This window comes from Pseudochaenichthys georgianus, chromosome 10 (assembly GCF_902827115.2).
Source record: "Pseudochaenichthys georgianus chromosome 10, fPseGeo1.2, whole genome shotgun sequence".
Taxonomy (NCBI): Eukaryota; Metazoa; Chordata; class Actinopteri; order Perciformes; family Channichthyidae; genus Pseudochaenichthys; species Pseudochaenichthys georgianus.
In genome coordinates, this window is record NC_047512.1 from 23250510 (window position 1) to 23269815 (window position 19306).

General features: G+C 39.8%; 1 protein-coding gene across 1 annotated transcript; it reads left to right on the forward strand.

Annotated features, from left to right (window-relative positions):
* Positions 1–783: 783 nt before the first annotated feature.
* On the forward strand, positions 784–18631 carry gfpt2 (glutamine-fructose-6-phosphate transaminase 2). Its single transcript, XM_034092829.2, has 19 exons — positions 784–927; positions 3013–3120; positions 4356–4463; positions 4685–4810; positions 5272–5330; positions 7034–7168; positions 8424–8485; positions 10424–10503; positions 12232–12349; positions 12547–12710; positions 13292–13387; positions 13625–13722; positions 13831–13951; positions 14139–14296; positions 14469–14583; positions 15406–15533; positions 16077–16244; positions 16376–16537; positions 18505–18631. Exons 1-19 carry the CDS (start codon positions 921–923, stop codon positions 18547–18549), a joined length of 2058 nt encoding a protein of 685 aa, XP_033948720.1. The 5' UTR covers positions 784–920; the 3' UTR covers positions 18550–18631.
* Positions 18632–19306: the final 675 nt, after the last annotated feature.

Consider the following 19306-nt stretch of genomic DNA (forward strand, 5'->3'; position numbering starts at 1 on the left):
GTCAATAAGCTCTTAGTTCCTTCTTTGTTATTACTTACACACACATTCCATGCACACTTACATGTAACTTAGCAACAATACAAGGATATAAATAGATTCCTTACTCTAGTCTGTAATACATTTATTACATTCCTAAAGAAATATTATACTGCTATATGTATTCACCAGATTTAAAACATCAATAGTTACTTTTATTCAGATCATTTCTTAAAAGAAACATGAAGCAAGCGGGCTCAACAAGTTTGCCAGAAATATGTTTAGGGAAATCAAAGATAACTGAGTTAACAGTCACACATGTAAAGTATATACAAAGAAGATCAGCATCAGAAACGGGTTTATTACCAGGTAGGTTGACACGTACGAGGAATTTGACTTGGTGTCGTGGTGCATACATAAAATAAAAATACATAGATAGAGAACTATTTTAAAAAGACTATAATAACATTACAAATAAATAGCTGTCCCTCATCTTTAAGATGCCTTTCATTTAGAATGTGATTTCCCATTAATTTACTAAGGGGTTGGACCAAACCTTTATCAAACGTTTATAAAAAGTATTGATTGGCAATCAAACTCATTATTTTAATAAAGCTGTGGCTGAGGGATGTAAAATGGGATGCACCCCATTGAAAGTGCATTTGAATACAGTTGACGTAAACAGGGGTATCGTCATCAATAGTTAATAGGCCCCAATAGTATGTGACAGGTGAGGTTTGTGAATACCTGTTCAGCAGCCACGGCCCTGACAGAAGAGGGAGTTGTCAAAGGAGGCGGGGCCGCAAACACCATTTAAATGAACTGAGTCGGGAGTGCACTAACTCTGGATTTAACACGGCAGAGGCAGAAGCATCATTACATCGGGAAACTACAAGTCCTTTTCTCACATAAAGTTGTCCAGCAACGAAACCAAAGTTTGAGTCATGTGTGGTAAGTGTCCTTTTTTTAATCGACTTTATAGAAAACTTGTTGGAAGTGACTTTGAAATTCTTTACACACCAACATTTCCTGACAGTCTCCTGCTCTGCCAAGTTAGACCGATGCAATGCGTTAAAAGCGAGGAATTCCCAACGTTATCATATGATACAACTGTTCTCTTGTGTTTATCATAATCTTTTAAAACAATTTCCGAGCTGAACTAGCGGGATATGTGCTCTAGCTGTTTATTCACGTGTGGGTTTTTCAGAACGCAGCTGCGACGTGTCAGTATTTTTGACAAGCAGGTCATTCTAGTTACTGTCAAACGCACAGAAGTGTGGCTTTACTGAACAGCGGTTTACATCCAGCCTCCAGAACCTTAAATCGAACCATCAGCGGTATTGCACACTTGGATATACTTTCCAGCAGTTTACAGCCAAAAGTAAATCTTTAACAGCACGTCGCCCTCCCCTGATCTGCAAGGAAGAGGCCAAGGCTGAGGGAGTGAACAGCAGCCTGCCTACCTGGCTGCTCCAACACTGCGCGCAATGTACGGCCGTCAATGGCAGCTGTGTGCTGAAGGAGCAGAGCTGCCCGGAACATTCCCTGACACACACACACACACACACACACACACACACACACACACACACACACACACACACACACACACACACACACACACACACACACACACACACACACACACACACACACACACACACACGCACACACACGCACACACTTGTCATGCTGTGGACACAGTTGTTTCATTGAATATATTGATGCATCAGCTTGACTAACTCATGTAATTCAATATAATGAGATGCCATTTATGCTTCCCCTATGCAGCAAGTTCTTGTCCTTCCCAAGCTTAAACGTTTTTGGTGAATACATATTGACTATAAAAAGTAACACAGCTGGAATCCTTGATCAGCAGTGTTTTTCCTAAATCTTATCTTAGTGGATATTGGTGTCATCTCACAACTTATTGCAGCTTTTTGTTCAGATAAATGGGTCATTCTACAGAAAAGGTGGAAGTGCTGTCACTTACTTTTGCAGACACCAACATACATGACGTTGACCTAATACTCACATTCATTATATATGTTGAATAAATAGAGATTGTCTTTGCAATGGTACTAAATAAAAAATGGTTTTATACGTAAATTGCAATTTATTTAAAATGCCAAGTTCAAGGAAATGCCTTGTCACTTTTATCATACATGGAGTGGAGCCTATAGTTTTAATTGAAAAGATTTTTTTTTTTTCAATAAATAAATCAAATTTACATAACATTAAAAGCATTAAATATAACACTGAAATGGTAAAAAAACGCAAATTATTATTAATAATATCAAATAAATGTCAGTCACCCAAAATTACGTCATTGGTGTTACTGCTACACAAAACGCTTTTATTTTTGAAATAATGTACTGACTCTGAAGTGCCTCCTGTAACAAGAGATCATTTGAGGCAGTGCAGTGGACAAAGACATAAGGAAAGTCAGATACTTCTTACTTTGTTTGTTAAAGGTGTCATTTTATCTTCAAATTGTACATGCGTCTTTCAAGTCTGTCATTAGTGTTACTCATTGCATAGCGCTAGGGGTGAACATTTGAATGGCAAAATGTATTGTATTGAAGAGTTAAACGATTTTGATATTGACTGAAGCCACATTTGGTCTGACACATGGCAGCCATTTTGTTAAAATGGTAGTGTTTTCTCCAAATTGCCACTGGTGTTACTCTTCTTCCTGGTAACACGTAACACCAGTGACATTCCTATACAAATAAGCTTTGTATAAAGTATAAAAATAATAAAAATATTTTAAGCTCTACTTGTTGTGGATTCATCAAGTTAAGAGTTAGTTATTGCTATTTAACAGGTTTTAGATGTTTTTAGAAGGAATATATTTCAGCAGATTTGTATCACCCAGATTCCACCTTTTCTGTAGAATGACCCAAATACATTGTGAATTTACCCTAAATGTCTTTATAATTAACTCAAAAGATGCCGTTGTTTGCAGCCCTGTAAACTCTGCCTACATGGCTTCAGAGGGTTTAAGTTCTGTCTCTCTTTCTCCCTCTCTCAAAGGGATCTTTGCCTACCTGAATTACCAAGTGCCTCGCACCAGAAAGGAGATATTTGAGACGCTGGTGAAGGGACTGCAGAGACTGGAGTACAGAGGGTACGATTCAGCAGGTAAGACACTCGGCTGAGCCGTGTTGCCACACACACACACACACACACACACACACACACACACACACACACACGCATGCACAAAAGCTTATAGACAGTACTCCTTGGTAGCAACTGTGTGTCATGTCTTAAAAAAATGAAATCTTTGCTAATTCAGAAGCACAATCTGCCTGTAATGATTTGGAGTAAACACTATTCACGTTACTATAGCAGTAACAAAATATAGTCTCATATACTTGATGAACACTGAGAGGAAAGAAGCACACATTGATTATTTGAATCAGATTCTACTTCACATATTTCTACATTTCATGCAAATACACAATCCTAATGATCTTGAAAGAAAGGTAGCAAAACAGGTACAACAGGTGAAGTGTCTTAGAAACTTTTGGTATAAAATATTTTAGCTACCACTACTCCTTAGAAATCTTCAGTAACATCTAACTCAGAGGCCGTTTCTCAATGTCGAGTAAAGCTGCTCCAGAGCCACTATTTTAAGCATACTACATCATCGAGTGGCACAGAATCACTGTGTGCGCAACCAGCAAGCCTCCTCGACCTTGAGAAACACCCCGAGCCTCCTGCCACCTGGACATTTGATTGTGTTCAAACACATCCACACCTTGTGTTTGTTCATCTTATTTGTTTAAAATGATGCCGCATAACTAAAGCTCCTTTCATGGCTGTTAGAATCACATCATACACACACACTGAAAAAACTGAAACGTTTACTTTATTTAGATATGTCAACAGATTTCACATAACTGTATGAGGTTAGTTGAAAGCAATATTATTAGGTTATATTAGGTTCAACTTAATATTATGGCAGCACGCACACAGACACACGCTCACAATCCAATCCAACTTTATTGATATAGCACATTTAAAAACAACAGAGTTGACCAAAGGGATGTACATCAATAAATATATAAAAAGCAGCATAAATACATTTAGACAAAACCGATAGGGACAATAAAACCATACTTATAGCCACACACTGAAAAACTGTCATACACGATTCAAAAACAATATACAACAATAGAAAACCCCAATTTAAAAGCACAATAAGTAATACCACTTACTACCATGTTAAATCCTGTCTCACTATTCATAACCTATCTATCCCCTTTCTATAAAAGCATTAGCTTTCACGTGAAATCACACGTGAGTACACTTTGAAGTGCTTTTCTTACCCCACTATGAATCAACTAAACCCCCCTCCTGTCTGTTTGCAGGTGTTGCTGTGGATGGCCCAAAGAAGACAGGCAATGACCACAACCAAAACACCATCTGCTTGATCAAGAAGACGGGGAAGGTGAAGGCCCTGGATGAAGAGCTTTGCAGTGGGTTCATTCACCTTTGATTCAGATTTCTCATGAAATGTGTTTGCTCAGTATTTCCAATTTGATATACCCATAATATTATCTGCGTACCATTTTAAAAAGGGTTTTGAAATACTACGTTCCCCCTACTTTGAATATCTTGCTTTGCATTTTTCTGTCATTGAAGGGCACTGCAGTCTGTTCATGTCAGTGAAGGGATGTGTTGTGTTTTGTTTGTTCAGAGAACGACTTACTTGACCTGGATGAGAAGCTGTTCACACACTTTGGCATCGCTCACACTCGCTGGGCCACACACGGCGAGCCGAGCGAGGTTAACAGCCACCCTCATCGTTCTGACAAGGAAAACGGTAATATGATATAATGTACTTTCATGCATGCTTACATACAGATCACGTTTTGAATCACTTGATTGGCATCCAGTAATACTAGCGTATACATCTTGACTGATCATTCAAACTAAAGGCCAAGATGCTAGAAACGTTAATTAAACAAACCCTCAAACGATGTATGTTTTAATGATGGCTACACCCATCTTTTTATCATAGATGTCAATAATGTATTTTGACTTTGGATCATGGTATGTGTTCTTATTGAAGTCCAAAGAGTCAGTGAATATTAAAATAAAGGCGAAGCACTATTAACTTGTGTTTGCATATCTGTGGGGTTAACAGATGCATTGTATTTGTCATAGATCAACTTTTGTTTACATGTCATGTAACTTATCATCCGAGGTTGTCCAACTGTCACTTTACCGGTCTTTGCCCTGTCACACCTTTTGCTGAACTGTTCTCTCACTTACTTTTCTTAGAGTTTGTCGTCATCCACAACGGCATCATCACCAACTACAAAGAGCTGAAGGCCTACCTGGTAAGTTACTCAACCCTTTCATGCATAGAGGTCACTACAGTGGACAGCTATTCAAAAGGTGTTTTCTTGTATATGCATTGTTTTTTTGCATAGTTGCACAATCAGCCACTACATAGGACCCTATAGCATCATCCCATACACTGCTACTCAGTGCCAAGTCAGTGTATGTGCATGATACATGTCTCTAAATCAAGATGGACGACAGAAAGCCACATGGACCAAGTCACCCATCTATATCCTGCCAACCCTTTTATGGAAAGCGTCCCCTGCAGGTATAAAAAAAGTGGTGACATCAAGTAACAACTAAGGAATCATATAATTCATAAATGATCAAAGTATTGATGTTATGTTTGCAGGAAATCATGATTAACCACCTGTCCACTACAGTGGACGTCATGCATCACTGGCTATATTTGAACTACAATTCATACTGGTACTGCTGCTGTTGTTCCCAGGGCCATCCCTCCCTACAGGCAGATCATGCAGACTATGTGGGGCCTCACCTTGTGGAGGGGGCCACACCTTGCGGAGGGGGGCCTCATCTGAGGCGCACCTATGCGCTTATGTGGCGCAATTAGGGTGGCGCTGCGAGGCTCCACTAGCACTCATCAAATAACTGTGCGTGGGGCCTCAAATTGGCCCCTGGCCCTGGTTATTCTTGAAAATACTTCATCTGCAATATCTATTTGGGCCGTAAATCAATATACTTATGTTATTATAATGTAATTTTAAGTTTGCACATCTTTATTTATCATTTTTTCAAAATGTACATCTCTTCAGTTCAAACCCTGAACGCATACTGTCCACCTGAGTGGACATATAAAAATCTCTTTGAAAAAACTAGATTAAAAAAAAAAGTTCAAATCTTGTTTTTCAAGCACCAAGAGCAATAATAACACTTGGTAAAAAAATCCTGACTGAGGCTTTCATAATTCATGCATGAAAGGGAATCATCAGGAATTTCTTTTGTCAAAACAATGCAGTGTCATTAAAGTTTTAACAATATTATACCATCAATGTTTGGGGTGTTGGTCTGTGTACAGGTTAGACAAGTATGTGTGGCTGTATATTATCAACTATTTGTATTCAGCTGATCTATAAAACATCCTTGTTTTGTTTTAAATAACCCCAGATGTCAGCTGAGACAACTGTATTCAGTATTAATAATTCATTAAGTATTGACTCGATGCCACATTATAAAAGTCAAACCTGGTTGAATAAACACAATGATGTTGCCTAGCAATACTTTTGTTGATGGGCAGAAACAATTGAGTTATTAATAGCTGAACAAATCTTCTTAAAATAGAATAGCTTTGTTGCTGACATTACAAATGAGATATAATTAATTTAGCAAATCAAATATTGATGAAAGTTCTTGGAAATGCTCTCAACTGGTCAATTGAGAACATTTCCACAAATTGAAGTAGCTAGTTTGCAGACAACAATCCTAACAGACACCAACACAAGTGTGACTAGGATGCTAAGCCAACATTTTTGTAGTTCGAACAAAATATCAGTTTTCCATCAGAATGTAAAGGTATGGATCTCCTCATTAAAACTCTAAGCTATTATTGATGTTTGATAGTTTCTTTATATCCAGGCCTACACCATAACAAGTGACAACAATGAAAGATTCAGATGGAATTTGACTGACTGTATATTTATGTTTTTGTGTAATTTAAAATAATCTGTACTTTCCTCAGATCAACAAAGGATATGAGTTTGAGTCGGAGACGGACACAGAGGTGATCCCGAAATTGATCAAATATGTTTACGACAACAGAGAGAATGAGGACATCGGGTTCTCCACCCTTGTAGAGAGGGTCATTCAGCAGCTGGTGAGTAACTCACACATAGCAACTCATAACCATAACACTGACTGCTACCAAGCCACGCAAACATGTGTTCCCCTTTTCAGAAGCACAGTTTCTATTTAGCATGCTAATCTTTTTTTGTTGTTAAGTCACTTCAAGATATCAAGGTTTGCTAGTGTGTTCTTCTGCCACTCAGCAGTGAAGGGGTGTAACTCAATTTGATTCTAAACGTGCACTTAAGTACACTTTTGGCATACATACTTTTCTTAAGTGATAAAAACAGAATCAACAACCTTTTTAAAGGGGCAATCCTGCTTCATAAGAACTTTTAATTTTGATACTTAAGTGCATGTTCATGACAATACTTCTGTACTTTTACTAAAGTAACATTTAACACATATATCTGTAAGAGACCATTGTTGGATGATGGTATTTCTACTTTACTTAATTAAAGGATCTGAGTACTTCTTCCACTACTGCCAGGACACACCCGACCATATACACACGAACACAAACTAATTGACTCATTTTACAATGTAAACTTGAATTTCTTGTCCAGTAAACCGCTGCACACCATCACAAAAACAGTCTCTATAGCAACCGCCGTAACAGCATCACGAGCAACGTCACCTCGAGTGACATCATCACTTATAGAGACAGATGTTTTTTGGGTGAGATGGAGCGAGCCTCTCTTTTCCATCGTGTGACTTTCATGCTCCAGAGCTTCACACTTTTGGTCGGAGTTGGTTCTCTCTCCTCAGTAGGACAGAGGAGGCCAAATCAGCCATTTTGGATTTGAACTAATGGGAACCAGACAGTTCGACCCACCAACAGCGTCAGCACCGCGACCCCCTCCCCCTCATTCCCCGTCTTATCCCCCCCCCCCCATTTCAACACCGCACACACGCTGAGCCAATTCTGCTCCAAACCCCCGCAGGCAGCATTGCAGTTACTGCTTTCGAAACATAGCTGATGTTAAACAACAGAGGTCTTATTTCGATTAATACAAATCACCCCCCCCTGTACACCACCACTTACCACACTCACGCCCCCCACCCCCAAAACCACTGCCAAACCCCACATTGTCTAAAGAAACATTTATTTGTGTCCCGAAAATGTATCTCTTCAAAGTCAAAGTTAACAGAAAAACACAACTAACTTTACATTGTTTTAATATTTAGAACTGTTTCTCTTCATGCTCTTCAGCGTTGGTGTATTTCAGCGTTTCATGAAGCTAATGTAAACTCTGCTGTGTTTCCTCTGCCTCTTTCTGTCTCAGGAGGGGGCCTTCGCTCTGGTGTTTAAAAGCCGTCATTTCCCCAGAGAGGCAGTTTGCACCAGGTTGGTACCACACACACACACACACACACACACACACACACACACACACACACACACACACACACACACACACACACACACACACACACACACACACACTTACACTTACTTTTTAACAATTTGGTCCAGTGTGTGTTCAAAGAGCCAGACTCATGGGAGAGGAGTCATTCTTGTTATTGCAACTCTGAAGCAATCCCAATTTTGAATTGTGGGAGATTTTGTTTCAGTCATTGTGGCTTATCTTTGCCAACATCCATTTCATGGGATTAGTTTATGAACGTGGACCTGTGTTGCTTAATTATGGACAGTAGAAATGTTTTCTGTGTGTGAATGTGTGTTAGTTCCCGTCTGCCTGCATGTGTCAGTACAATCTGCATCTTAAGACCCAGGCAGAGTCAGGCAGCCGAGCTGAGGTTTAACTCCCTCCTGGGCCTCTGGCCTCTGGACTGCTGCCTCTACGCAGGCTTCTCTCTGTGACTCATTAACGGAGAGATTCAAGAGTTTCCTGTTTCTGCTGCCGGGAAATGACCCTGCCACAAAGACTCATAGTTAATCACTTCACATCATTTTTGTATTACTTTATACCTTTCCTGGTTCAGTGGGCAGTCATGGATCAGGGGAAAGGCAGATCGCTGGGGCGCGGGAGTGAGAGTGGAAAGAGGGCAACAGGATGAAAGTGGGTCTCGTGTTTTCTGCGGGCAGGTTGCCTAGCAGTGCCGATACCTGCTATTTGGCCCACCTGCAGCTTAGTACACTTTGGCATCTCCTCTGTCTATTGTTTGCCTGTAGTTTCTGAAGCAAAGATATCAGTGTATTGCACAGCTTTGGCTAACACAATGCAGTTGTGCGGTTAAAATGTTGAATAGTCAGCTTTGTCTCCCAGGACGGAGGGATGAGGGAATGTTTGTAATTATCTAGTGATGCTAGTCACCACCCCACCCTTTGTCGTTAATCTTCCTGTAAAACTTTCACTCTCTTCTTCTCAGCTTCTCTTCCTTTAACTCTCTATGTATTGTTCATCCTTTCTCTTTCTTTCCACCTGTTTTTCTCTTACTCCTTTATTTTTCTTTCATCCCACAGCGTCTCTTCTTTCCGTCACTCCCTCCCTAAGGGTGAAATATATTGTATTGGATAGCGACCACATGTTTCTGTTTGCAAGCCTTCCCTATTCAAGCCCCACACCCATTCAAACAACCGACGGTCTTGCGTCAGCGTTGCCGTGCCCCAGAGAACAGCCAAGCAGAAATCATAGAGAGGTCCAGACGGAGAAAGACAAGAAACAAGGAGAGGCTCTTTGGACAGGGTCTCTCAAGGATTTGTGTCATAAGTTACTCGCCATGAAGAGGGTTGTTAAGATGTACTGTTTGAACTGTGGTCACAATTATAAGTGTGTTAGTGGGTTTCATCTATTTCATAGTTAGTCTTGTCACGCCCCCCTCCTTCACCTGTTAAATCCATTTGGTCACACCTCTGCCTCCACAGCCAATAGGAGAAGCCCACATGGAGTCAATGAGGAAGTATAGTGACTGTCCAGGAAATGTGAGCAAATTCAAGAGGATAGAGATGAACTGAGGATCAGTTTACCTGTTTTATGTGTGGGATTAGGATGTTTAGAAGAGATCCGGAATAAGTAGGGGGATGTCTGAGACTGGGACAAACCCAACCTAGGATTGAGTAAAGAAAGATCAAAAACTAAGGCTGTAACAAGGAAGACAAAGTCAGGGATCAGGGTAAAACAGTAGTGATCAAGAGGAGCAGTTTTGTTTGAATAATAAAGCACAATAGGAAGTCCGGGTTAAAGTCATTCATACTTTTACAAAGCACCATGCAACAGTGTATGTATCTGATGTTGTGCTGAATGTGCAAAACCCTAATCATCTTCTTTCTCCCACTCTCCATCTCTACCTATCTTCGCCTGCCTCATTCTCGTCCTGACAGGAGAGGAAGTCCGTTACTCATTGGTGTGCGAAGCGAGTATGAGCTGTCGACTGAAGACATCCCCATCCAGTACAACAATGGTGAGCTCTGTTCCTGTCTCCATTTGTCTTTTTATCCACTTACAATGCACCCTACATCTCTGAATGCTCACACACAGACATAGGTAGAAACATACTGTAGAGAGAGTTTTCTAAATGTATCAGCATACTTCATTTAATAACAAATTAAATTGTCTATAATTATCGGTTTAGTACATTTGGAAATAAACACATTTTCTTACACATCAAATAAGTATAATTAGAACATATAGACTTAAATCCAGACCGACCACTCATACAGGAAGTTGTGAAATACTACATCGAAAAGGAACCTTTTTTAAACAACTGAATAACGTTATCACCATTCTTAAATGTATCACTTCATATGATTGAAAACTTAGAGAAACCATTGCTTTATTCACTTTTCACATTGTCTGGTTTTTAAAAGGATAAAGCAGGCAAAGACACATTTCAAAACACATTGTGCTATTTCTCAACACTGTCTGACTGCTGCCTTTCAACTCACAGCCCCATTTATTCTTACTGAAGTTGTTGGTCTTGAAATTGGTGATTATTTTCATTTATTTTTTAAAGAGAGTTAACAATTTCCTAAAACAGCTGGGCAGTGTTGTTTAGAGTCACCTCAAAGAGGAGTAAATGTTAGTAGGGGACTATTTTCAGCCAGCTGGACGGTGCATGTGGAATCGACTCCAAATAAACTACGCTGCCCGTGTTTATTGTAAAGAAGGAACATCCCGGTTCAACAGTGTGGCTCATTGACGTGTTTTTAATAGCTTTGGGCAGTGGTGTTGCTTTATTGCCCAAATGGAGAGTTACATCAGGCTTTGGCTGCAGAGAGACGTGTCAGTTTGTTTTGTTCTTTTTATGAAAACTTCAGATTTATACAGGTCTGCAGAAAGAAGCGTTGTACAGTAGCGTCAAAACATGTATCCTATCAAGGGAGATTTTTCTCGTTTCCTTCTCCTTGAAAGACTGCGTATAGTTTATTTGTTCTTACTTTTTTTTTCAGGGAGTATGCTGACAAACACCACAAGTGACGCGTTTGGCTAACTTAGAAAGTAGTACAAGATGTTTTGTAGCTCTGTTATTCATTGTGCAATAATTATGTTTAAAAACCTTCTTAGAAATCAATTTCCCTTAAAGGTTGATAGTAATTTGTTTGTGTAGTGGTCCTTTCAAAACTCATGAGGATACTGCATAAAGAATGTCGTTTCAATCCTAGAGTTAGCAGAAATGAAGAGAGTTAAAGACAGAGTTTCCCTTGTAATCTCTCAGATAGGCTTGTTACAAAAATAATCTGTCAACAATTATAACAAAATTATACATTTGCAACAACCTGCTTGTTTTGTTGTTGAGTCTTGAGTTTAAGCTGGAGTGGAACTGTGTCCTCACTGTCTTATCTACTCAATATAGCTTGAGGGTTCAAGTGAGAGTCTGAGCACAACGTCCAAGGGGGGTGTGTCCTTTTAATGGTGGAAAAACCTTTCAATTGTATTTGTCCCACATTCTTCAGTTAACATGATTACTGATTTCACTACGAATCTTATTTAAAAAGTGAAGTTGTTTAAACAACATATTAAATTAGCGCATCTATTAGAGCATTACTCTTTTCTTCTCTTTTTTGTATTTCACGACATGACAAACCTACTTATAGTTGAGAGAAGGAATTCAAGTGATGAGCACATCTTGATTGTTTTAGTCACTCAAATTCACTGTGCAACCTCTGACCTCTGTCTTTTGACCTTGTAGCTCTCTTCAAGGAGGGAGTCCAGGAGAAGAACAGCCATAATCGTGCTGACTGCTCCAGCGACATCGACTCAGTGGGAGATGGCCGAGCTGTGGAGTATTACTTTGCCTCTGACGCCAGGTGGGATACTAATATTGATGCAATTAGTCAAATCATTGAATTCTTATCTGTCATGTGATTATAATATGTTGTGTATTCTCACATGTCTCTCTCTTCCATATCTATACAGTATTTATGACGAAAGATAGTTCAGGACCCTTTATAATCACTAGACTAAAGGACATCTTCATGTATTGGTCTTCTCTCTCTCGTCACAGTGCCATCATTGAGCACACCAACAAGGTGTTGTACCTGGAGGATGATGACATGGCGGTGGTCTCCGACGGGAAACTATCCATCCACAGGTTGAAACGGAAGGTCAATGAGAACCCGGTGAGGGCAATCCAGACCCTGCAGATGGAGCTGCAACAGATCATGAAAGGTCAGACAACGGACACAAAGACTTGAATGATTGCATGAGTGAATGAATGCATTTATAACAGGAAACAGACGTGTCGAAACACTGTTTAGCCTAAAGAAACTATCCTTCCAACTGCAATCATACCCAGGAAACATGGTCAAACCAGGAGGTGTGCGCCTCATCTTGGTTATCTAATCTAAACAACCCAATACCTTCAGCCTCGTCGAGCCTGCGTCAAGAAAACTGAGACACAACATTTTATAACCTTTCCTGATAACACAGGGTGGGAAAGATTAGATTAGATTAGATTAGTGACAGTTCACTCCAACGCTGCAGAAACACAAAACAATTATTTTTTTATACAGAAAAGTACTTTCTCTACTTCCAGTACTCTGACAACATGCATGCAGTGCTACTGACCCGGTCTAATTTGTAGACCAATACTTGCTCGCCCTCTGCTGGCTGAGAGGGAAAACAGCAAAGACCCTCCCATGTGCCTCTGTTTTCTGTCTTATCTCTTGGGGACATTCTGCATGCCCTCATTATGTCACAATGAGTAGGGACCAGATCATTTGAATTACATATGTGCTCCTTTTTTGCAGGTAACTTTGATGCCTTCATGCAGAAGGAGATCTTTGAGCAGCCAGAGTCAGTCTTCAACACAATGAGAGGACGGATTTGTTTCGACACCAACACAGGTGACTAGAGATCTTGCCATCCCGCCCTGCCTTTTTGTAAACATAATAAATGTACAGGTCCCAGATCCCTTTTATCAATATTGGCAGGCACTCATTCAGGATGCAGGATCTGCAGTATATCCTTCTTCTTATTGGTCTTTGAACGTGGAATCCTTTGAAAGAGGGTAACCAGAGAGTGAAGCATATATTTTCCCTTATTTACATTTTACTAATGTAACTTTCCATCCATTTCCCCAGTGATCCTCGGTGGGCTGACGGATCACCTGAAAGAAATAAAACGCTGCAGGCGGCTCATTGTGATTGGCTGCGGCACTAGCTTCCACGCTGCTGTGGCTGTGAGTAGAACAATCTAAAATGATGATAAGCGTGACAACGATCATTCACTAATAAAAGTTCAACAAAAAATAAGATGATGCATGATGATTATATGATGATGATTTCAGACAAGACAGATCCTGGAGGAGCTGACGGAGCTGTCTGTCATGGTGGAGCTGGCAAGCGACTTCCTGGACCGCAACACGCCAGTCTTTAGAGACGACGTTTGCTTCTTCATCAGCCAGTCAGGTAAAAATAAAAATATTTGTATGTCTGTCACTTTGTTTCTAAGACAAATCTGACCATGAAACTGTCTTGTCATTTGAAATCGATTGACAACTCCCTCATCTGTTTGTGTGTTAACCAAACAGTGGCATTGTAGTTCTGTAATTCTGCATTAAAAGCATTTCTGTATTTATTCCCTCTGCTCCTTTAGGAGAGACAGCAGACACCCTGATGGCACTTCGATACTGCAAGGGTCAAGGTGCTCTGACAGTCGGTGTAACCAACACTGTGGGCAGCTCCATTTGTAGAGAAACAGACTGTGGAGTCCACATCAATGCTGGGCCGGAGATAGGAGTGGCTAGCACCAAGGTATAATTTATACATGCATCCCATTGGTTTATGAAACCTTTGTCAGAATCTGGCAACAACAACTCTCTTTAAATGCTGCATTATATACACATTTCCGTGTTATTTATTATATATGCCACAATGTTCAGCATGACTTGGGGTTGAATGTGTGTCTGTTGTGTCTGTGATTCAGGCCTACACCAGTCAGTTTGTGGCCCTCGTCATGTTTGGTCTGATGATGAGCGAGGACAGGCTCTCCCTCCAGCAGCGAAGACTGGACATCATCAACGGCCTCAAGATGCTACCCGGTCAGTCCCAAAGAAATATGTTAATGTCGCAAAGCCTACACAGTGTCAACATGTCACAACAAAGAATTCATCATAACAATGGCATTGCAATATCTATTTAAAGAATTGGGGCGGTAATACCATTTTTATCTTGTAACTTTCAAAAATAATATCGCCCTCAAAATCCGAGAGTAGAGAGGCGAGAGAGAGAGTCTGAATAGATAACAACATATTAATGTTAAAAGAGGTGTTGGATTATTAACATGATATGTGTATTATGAACTTGAATTGCAGATAGACAGATGATGTAAATACTACATTTAAAATGTTTATTAAGTAGAGTTACACTGTGTAACTTTACTTAACTTACAAAAGTGTTATCAGTTAAATGTACTCAAACTAAGTACTCAGTATGCAGAATGTCATTTTGTTATAGTAGTTTGTAAATCTGCCAATTTGAGGTACTTTTACAAAATACTGGGTTGATTAGTACAGTACTTAATCGTATCATACAAGCATTTAATTTGTTGTTAGAAGTAACTAGTAACTATTAGTGTTAAATACATGTTGTGAAGTAAACAGTCCAATATTTGCCCCTGAAATGTTGAAATGTAGATGTATAAAGTACAAACATGTCAGAATTGTAAAATATGGTACTTAGTTGTTGCATAATTAACATGATATGTGTATTATGAACTTGAAATGCAGACAGACAGATGATGAACCATGTTTGACCACCACTGACAAATCAAGCTAATAAAATGCTGCATTGTTTGTTTAAAACATGTCCTCTTAATCTCCCTGTTACCATAACACTTCCATCTCCCCATCATAATCCTCCAGACCTGATAAAGCAGGTGTTGGCTCTAGATAAGAAGATCAAGGCCATCGCTGACGAACTGTATCAGCAGAAGTCTCTTCTGGTCATGGGCCGAGGTTACCACTACGCCACCTGCCTCGAAGGGGCACTGGTGAGTTGAGAATGCCACAGGAGACAAATACTGCAGTTACCGATACTAACATAATGAAGCAAAGTAGAAACCTCAGATTACACATCAGCAGAGTTGTTGGAAGTACTTAGATCAATTATTTTTAAATTCTCCATTACAGTTGAAAACACTACATTTCAAATGTTTCTTAAGTAGAGTTACACAAGTGTTATCAGCTAGATTTACTCAGTATGCAGAATGGCATTCTATTATTGTAGATTGTAAATGTTCCAATTTGAGGTACTAATAAAATACGTTGGGTAGTACAGTACTTAATCATAGCATACAAGCATTTAATGTATTGTAAGAAGTAACTATTGAACGTTAAATACATGTTGTGATGTAAACAGTACAATATTTGCCCCTGAAATGTTGAGATGTAGAAGCATAAAGTACAAATATGTCAGAATAGTCAAATATGGTACTTAGTTCCTTTCCAGCATTGCATAGCAGAGTTGAAGTGTCTGTATGTTATTGTTCAGGATATCATTCTAAAATAGTTTTGTTCTTTTCACTCTCATGCAGAAAATCAAGGAGATCACCTACATGCACTCGGAGGGCATCCTGGCCGGGGAGCTGAAGCACGGCCCTCTGGCACTTATCGACAAAGACATGCCGGTCATCATGATCATAATGAAAGACTCCTGCTACACAAAGTGCCAGAACGCTCTGGAACAAGTCACTGCCAGATCGGTAGGTCCTGATCAAACGCATATTACTGTAACCCGTAAGCACTGAAGCACACACATTTCACTGTTCTGAGTGCTTTGAAGGTAGCTAAATTAGTTGACTGACGTTCTTGACCTTGACTCTCTCTCCATCAGGGTCGGCCCATCATCCTTTGCTGCAAGGACGACACTGATATTTGTAAGAATGCCTACCACACCCTCGAGTTGCCTCAAACTGTGGACTGTCTGCAGGGCATCCTCACCGTCATACCCCTGCAGCTCCTGTCCTTCCACCTGGCCGTGCTGCGAGGATATGACGTAAGTAGTCAACACAATTTTCTATTCAAGCTTTACATAAAAAATCACGCTGAATTTGAAAAATAGTCACCTTAACTTGCTTTAACATTAGTTTTGAGTAATAAAGTGTTGCTTTTTATCTAGCGTATTGTTTGTATGCTAATGTGATCACTGAATTGAGCCCCAGAAATGAAGGATCATCAAACAAACAATGACAAATTAGTTCATTATCATGTGAATTTTGAAAAGGTCAGTCACTAGTAACATGTCAATACCATGCAGTGAAAATTACAGCGATGATATATAATTGCACATGAAAGATGTAGGACTTTTTTGTAAAAGTGCTTCTGTTTTATTGATTTGCAAATGGCTTTGATAACTCTGTAGTTCAGATACATGAGGTGTTCTTCAGATTTATGTTGTTAATTTAGCAATAATTATGAATATCAGAGTATACATTGTTATGCCAGGTTTGTTACCATGGCTGGATTTGTCTTTGTTTTAAAATGTATGGAAGGTTTGGTTTTACATTCTGATAATCTCGTTCTCAGCTTTCATTGCTCTCATCATTTGGGATAATGTCTTGACGTAGTTTACACTAGGGCTATCCCGAATACCATTTTTCGGGCTCCGGATATTCGGTAGTAATCAGCAGCGAATATTCGGCCCGCGCGGGGGGGGGGGGGGGGGGGGGGTCGGGTGCGTAATCAGCAGCGAACCGCTTCAACACGTGTATTTGTATATGTAGTTTATTTACAGCATTTACAGCATTCATTTTGTTATTCTACAGTAGCCTATTGTTGTTTTATAGTTATTTGTTAATGTAACCCAATTTGTGTTTTATGAAATTGAAAAGGATATTGCATTGTGTTTGTTACTTTCGTTGCAGTTGTATATGTCTGACTCTTGAGTGTAATTTGGCTTGACTTCCTATTTTGTATGGACATGCTTTTATTTTGAAGGAGAGTTAGCGCTGTTGACAGGAAGTTGTTATTGCTATGGAAACAACGTGACGGAGATTAACGGAGAAAAGTCATATCTAAAATTCTACATGTCATATAAAGACGGAGAAAGTAAACGATAACGTTTATGGTTAAGTGTTAGCACCCCAAGCTCTTACGTTGATATTGGATATTTCAGTGCAGCGCGGCTGCCGAAAAAAAACTAATATCCGAATAACGAAATTGAAACCCGAATAGTACTCCAACGAACGAATATTCGGATATTCGGGTACAGCCCTAGTTTACACAGTTGACATGTGTAATCAGTTCTTATCACGAGGACAAGAACTTGCCTTTGACTCAGACATCAATATTTACATTGTGTTTTTATAATTTATCTCTTTCTTTAGGAGTGCTTATCTGTCCTTTGTACCATAATTTGTTCCCCACCTTTTCTAGCTTGTCAATTTCTTTTAAAGGTCACCTATGATGCAAAATCCACTTTTCCATGTCTTTTATACATAAACATGTGCCCCTGTGTAAAGAGATGATGAACGTTTCAGGAAAAAAGATTCGCTCACTTTCTGTCTTGATCCATATATATAAAAACCTCTCTGAAAATGAGCTGGTCAGATTTTGGCCACTTTATGATGTCATAACGTTTTACCTTATCACCTGCATCTCCTCCCAGAGCACCATAGTGTTCTTTTTAACCAAATATCTCTCAGAGGGGCGTGGGGAGTGGCTCCTTATTTTCATCTAAAGTAACAGACACAGAATCAGCACTTTTGAAACAGGCCTGAAACAGAGGGGTTTATGGGATGCTACAATGCATGATGTGTTTGGTATTTTGAGCCAAACCCTTCAGAGATATGCTTTGTATATATCTGAGAACTATAATATATTGATGAAAAACAGTATAATAGGGGACGTTTAACGTAAAAGATAACTTTATGTTTTCTAGTTAATAATCAGCAACAGCACGTAATGTGATTCAACACAATCACGGTGTTATCAGCTCTAACAAACTGCTTTCTATTTTTGCAGGTTGACTTTCCCCGAAACTTGGCCAAATCTGTGACTGTGGAATAATTACAGTTCACAAATCACAGGAGAGCGGAACGGAGGTGTGTGTGTGTGTGTGTGTGTGTGTGTGTGTGTGTGTGTGTGTGTGTGTGTGTGTGTGTGTGTGTGTGTGTGTGTGTGTGTGTGTGTGTGTGTGTGTGTGTGTGTGTGTGTGTGTGTGTGTGTGTGTGTGTGTGTGTGTGTGTGTGTGTGTGTGTGTGTGTGTGTGTGTGTGTGTGTGTGTGTGTGTGTGTGTGTGTGTGTGTGTGTGTGTGTGTGTGTGTGTGTGTGTGTGTGTGTGTGTGTGTGTGTGTGTGTGTGTGTGTGTGTGTGTGTGTGTGTGTGTGTGTGTGTGTGTGTGTGTGTGTGTGTGTGTGTGTGTGTGTGTGTGTGTGTGTGTGTGTGTGTGTGTGTGTGTGTGTGTGTGTGTGTGTGTGTGTGTGTGTGTGTGTGTGTGTGTGTGTGTGTGTGTGTGTGTAATGATTTTTAAAAGAAGAGTAATGTGAAGTCAGACCAAGACACTGCTGAGGATGCACTAGTGCCATTGACGTCTCACAGAACAATCTATGAAAACAACATTCACACACCCAAGGCAACCATCATGCTGTGCCTTTTTGTTATCTCGAGATGAGTCAAAAACACTTTCTGCATCTGAGCAGAACAATAATATGGTATATTGAAGTGTTTCCAGTTGTGCAATATGAGGACCAAATGTGCATTATGCATGAACACAATCATGCTTGACGTGGTTTATTCTCTTTTTGTTTAAGAATTTCTAATGTCT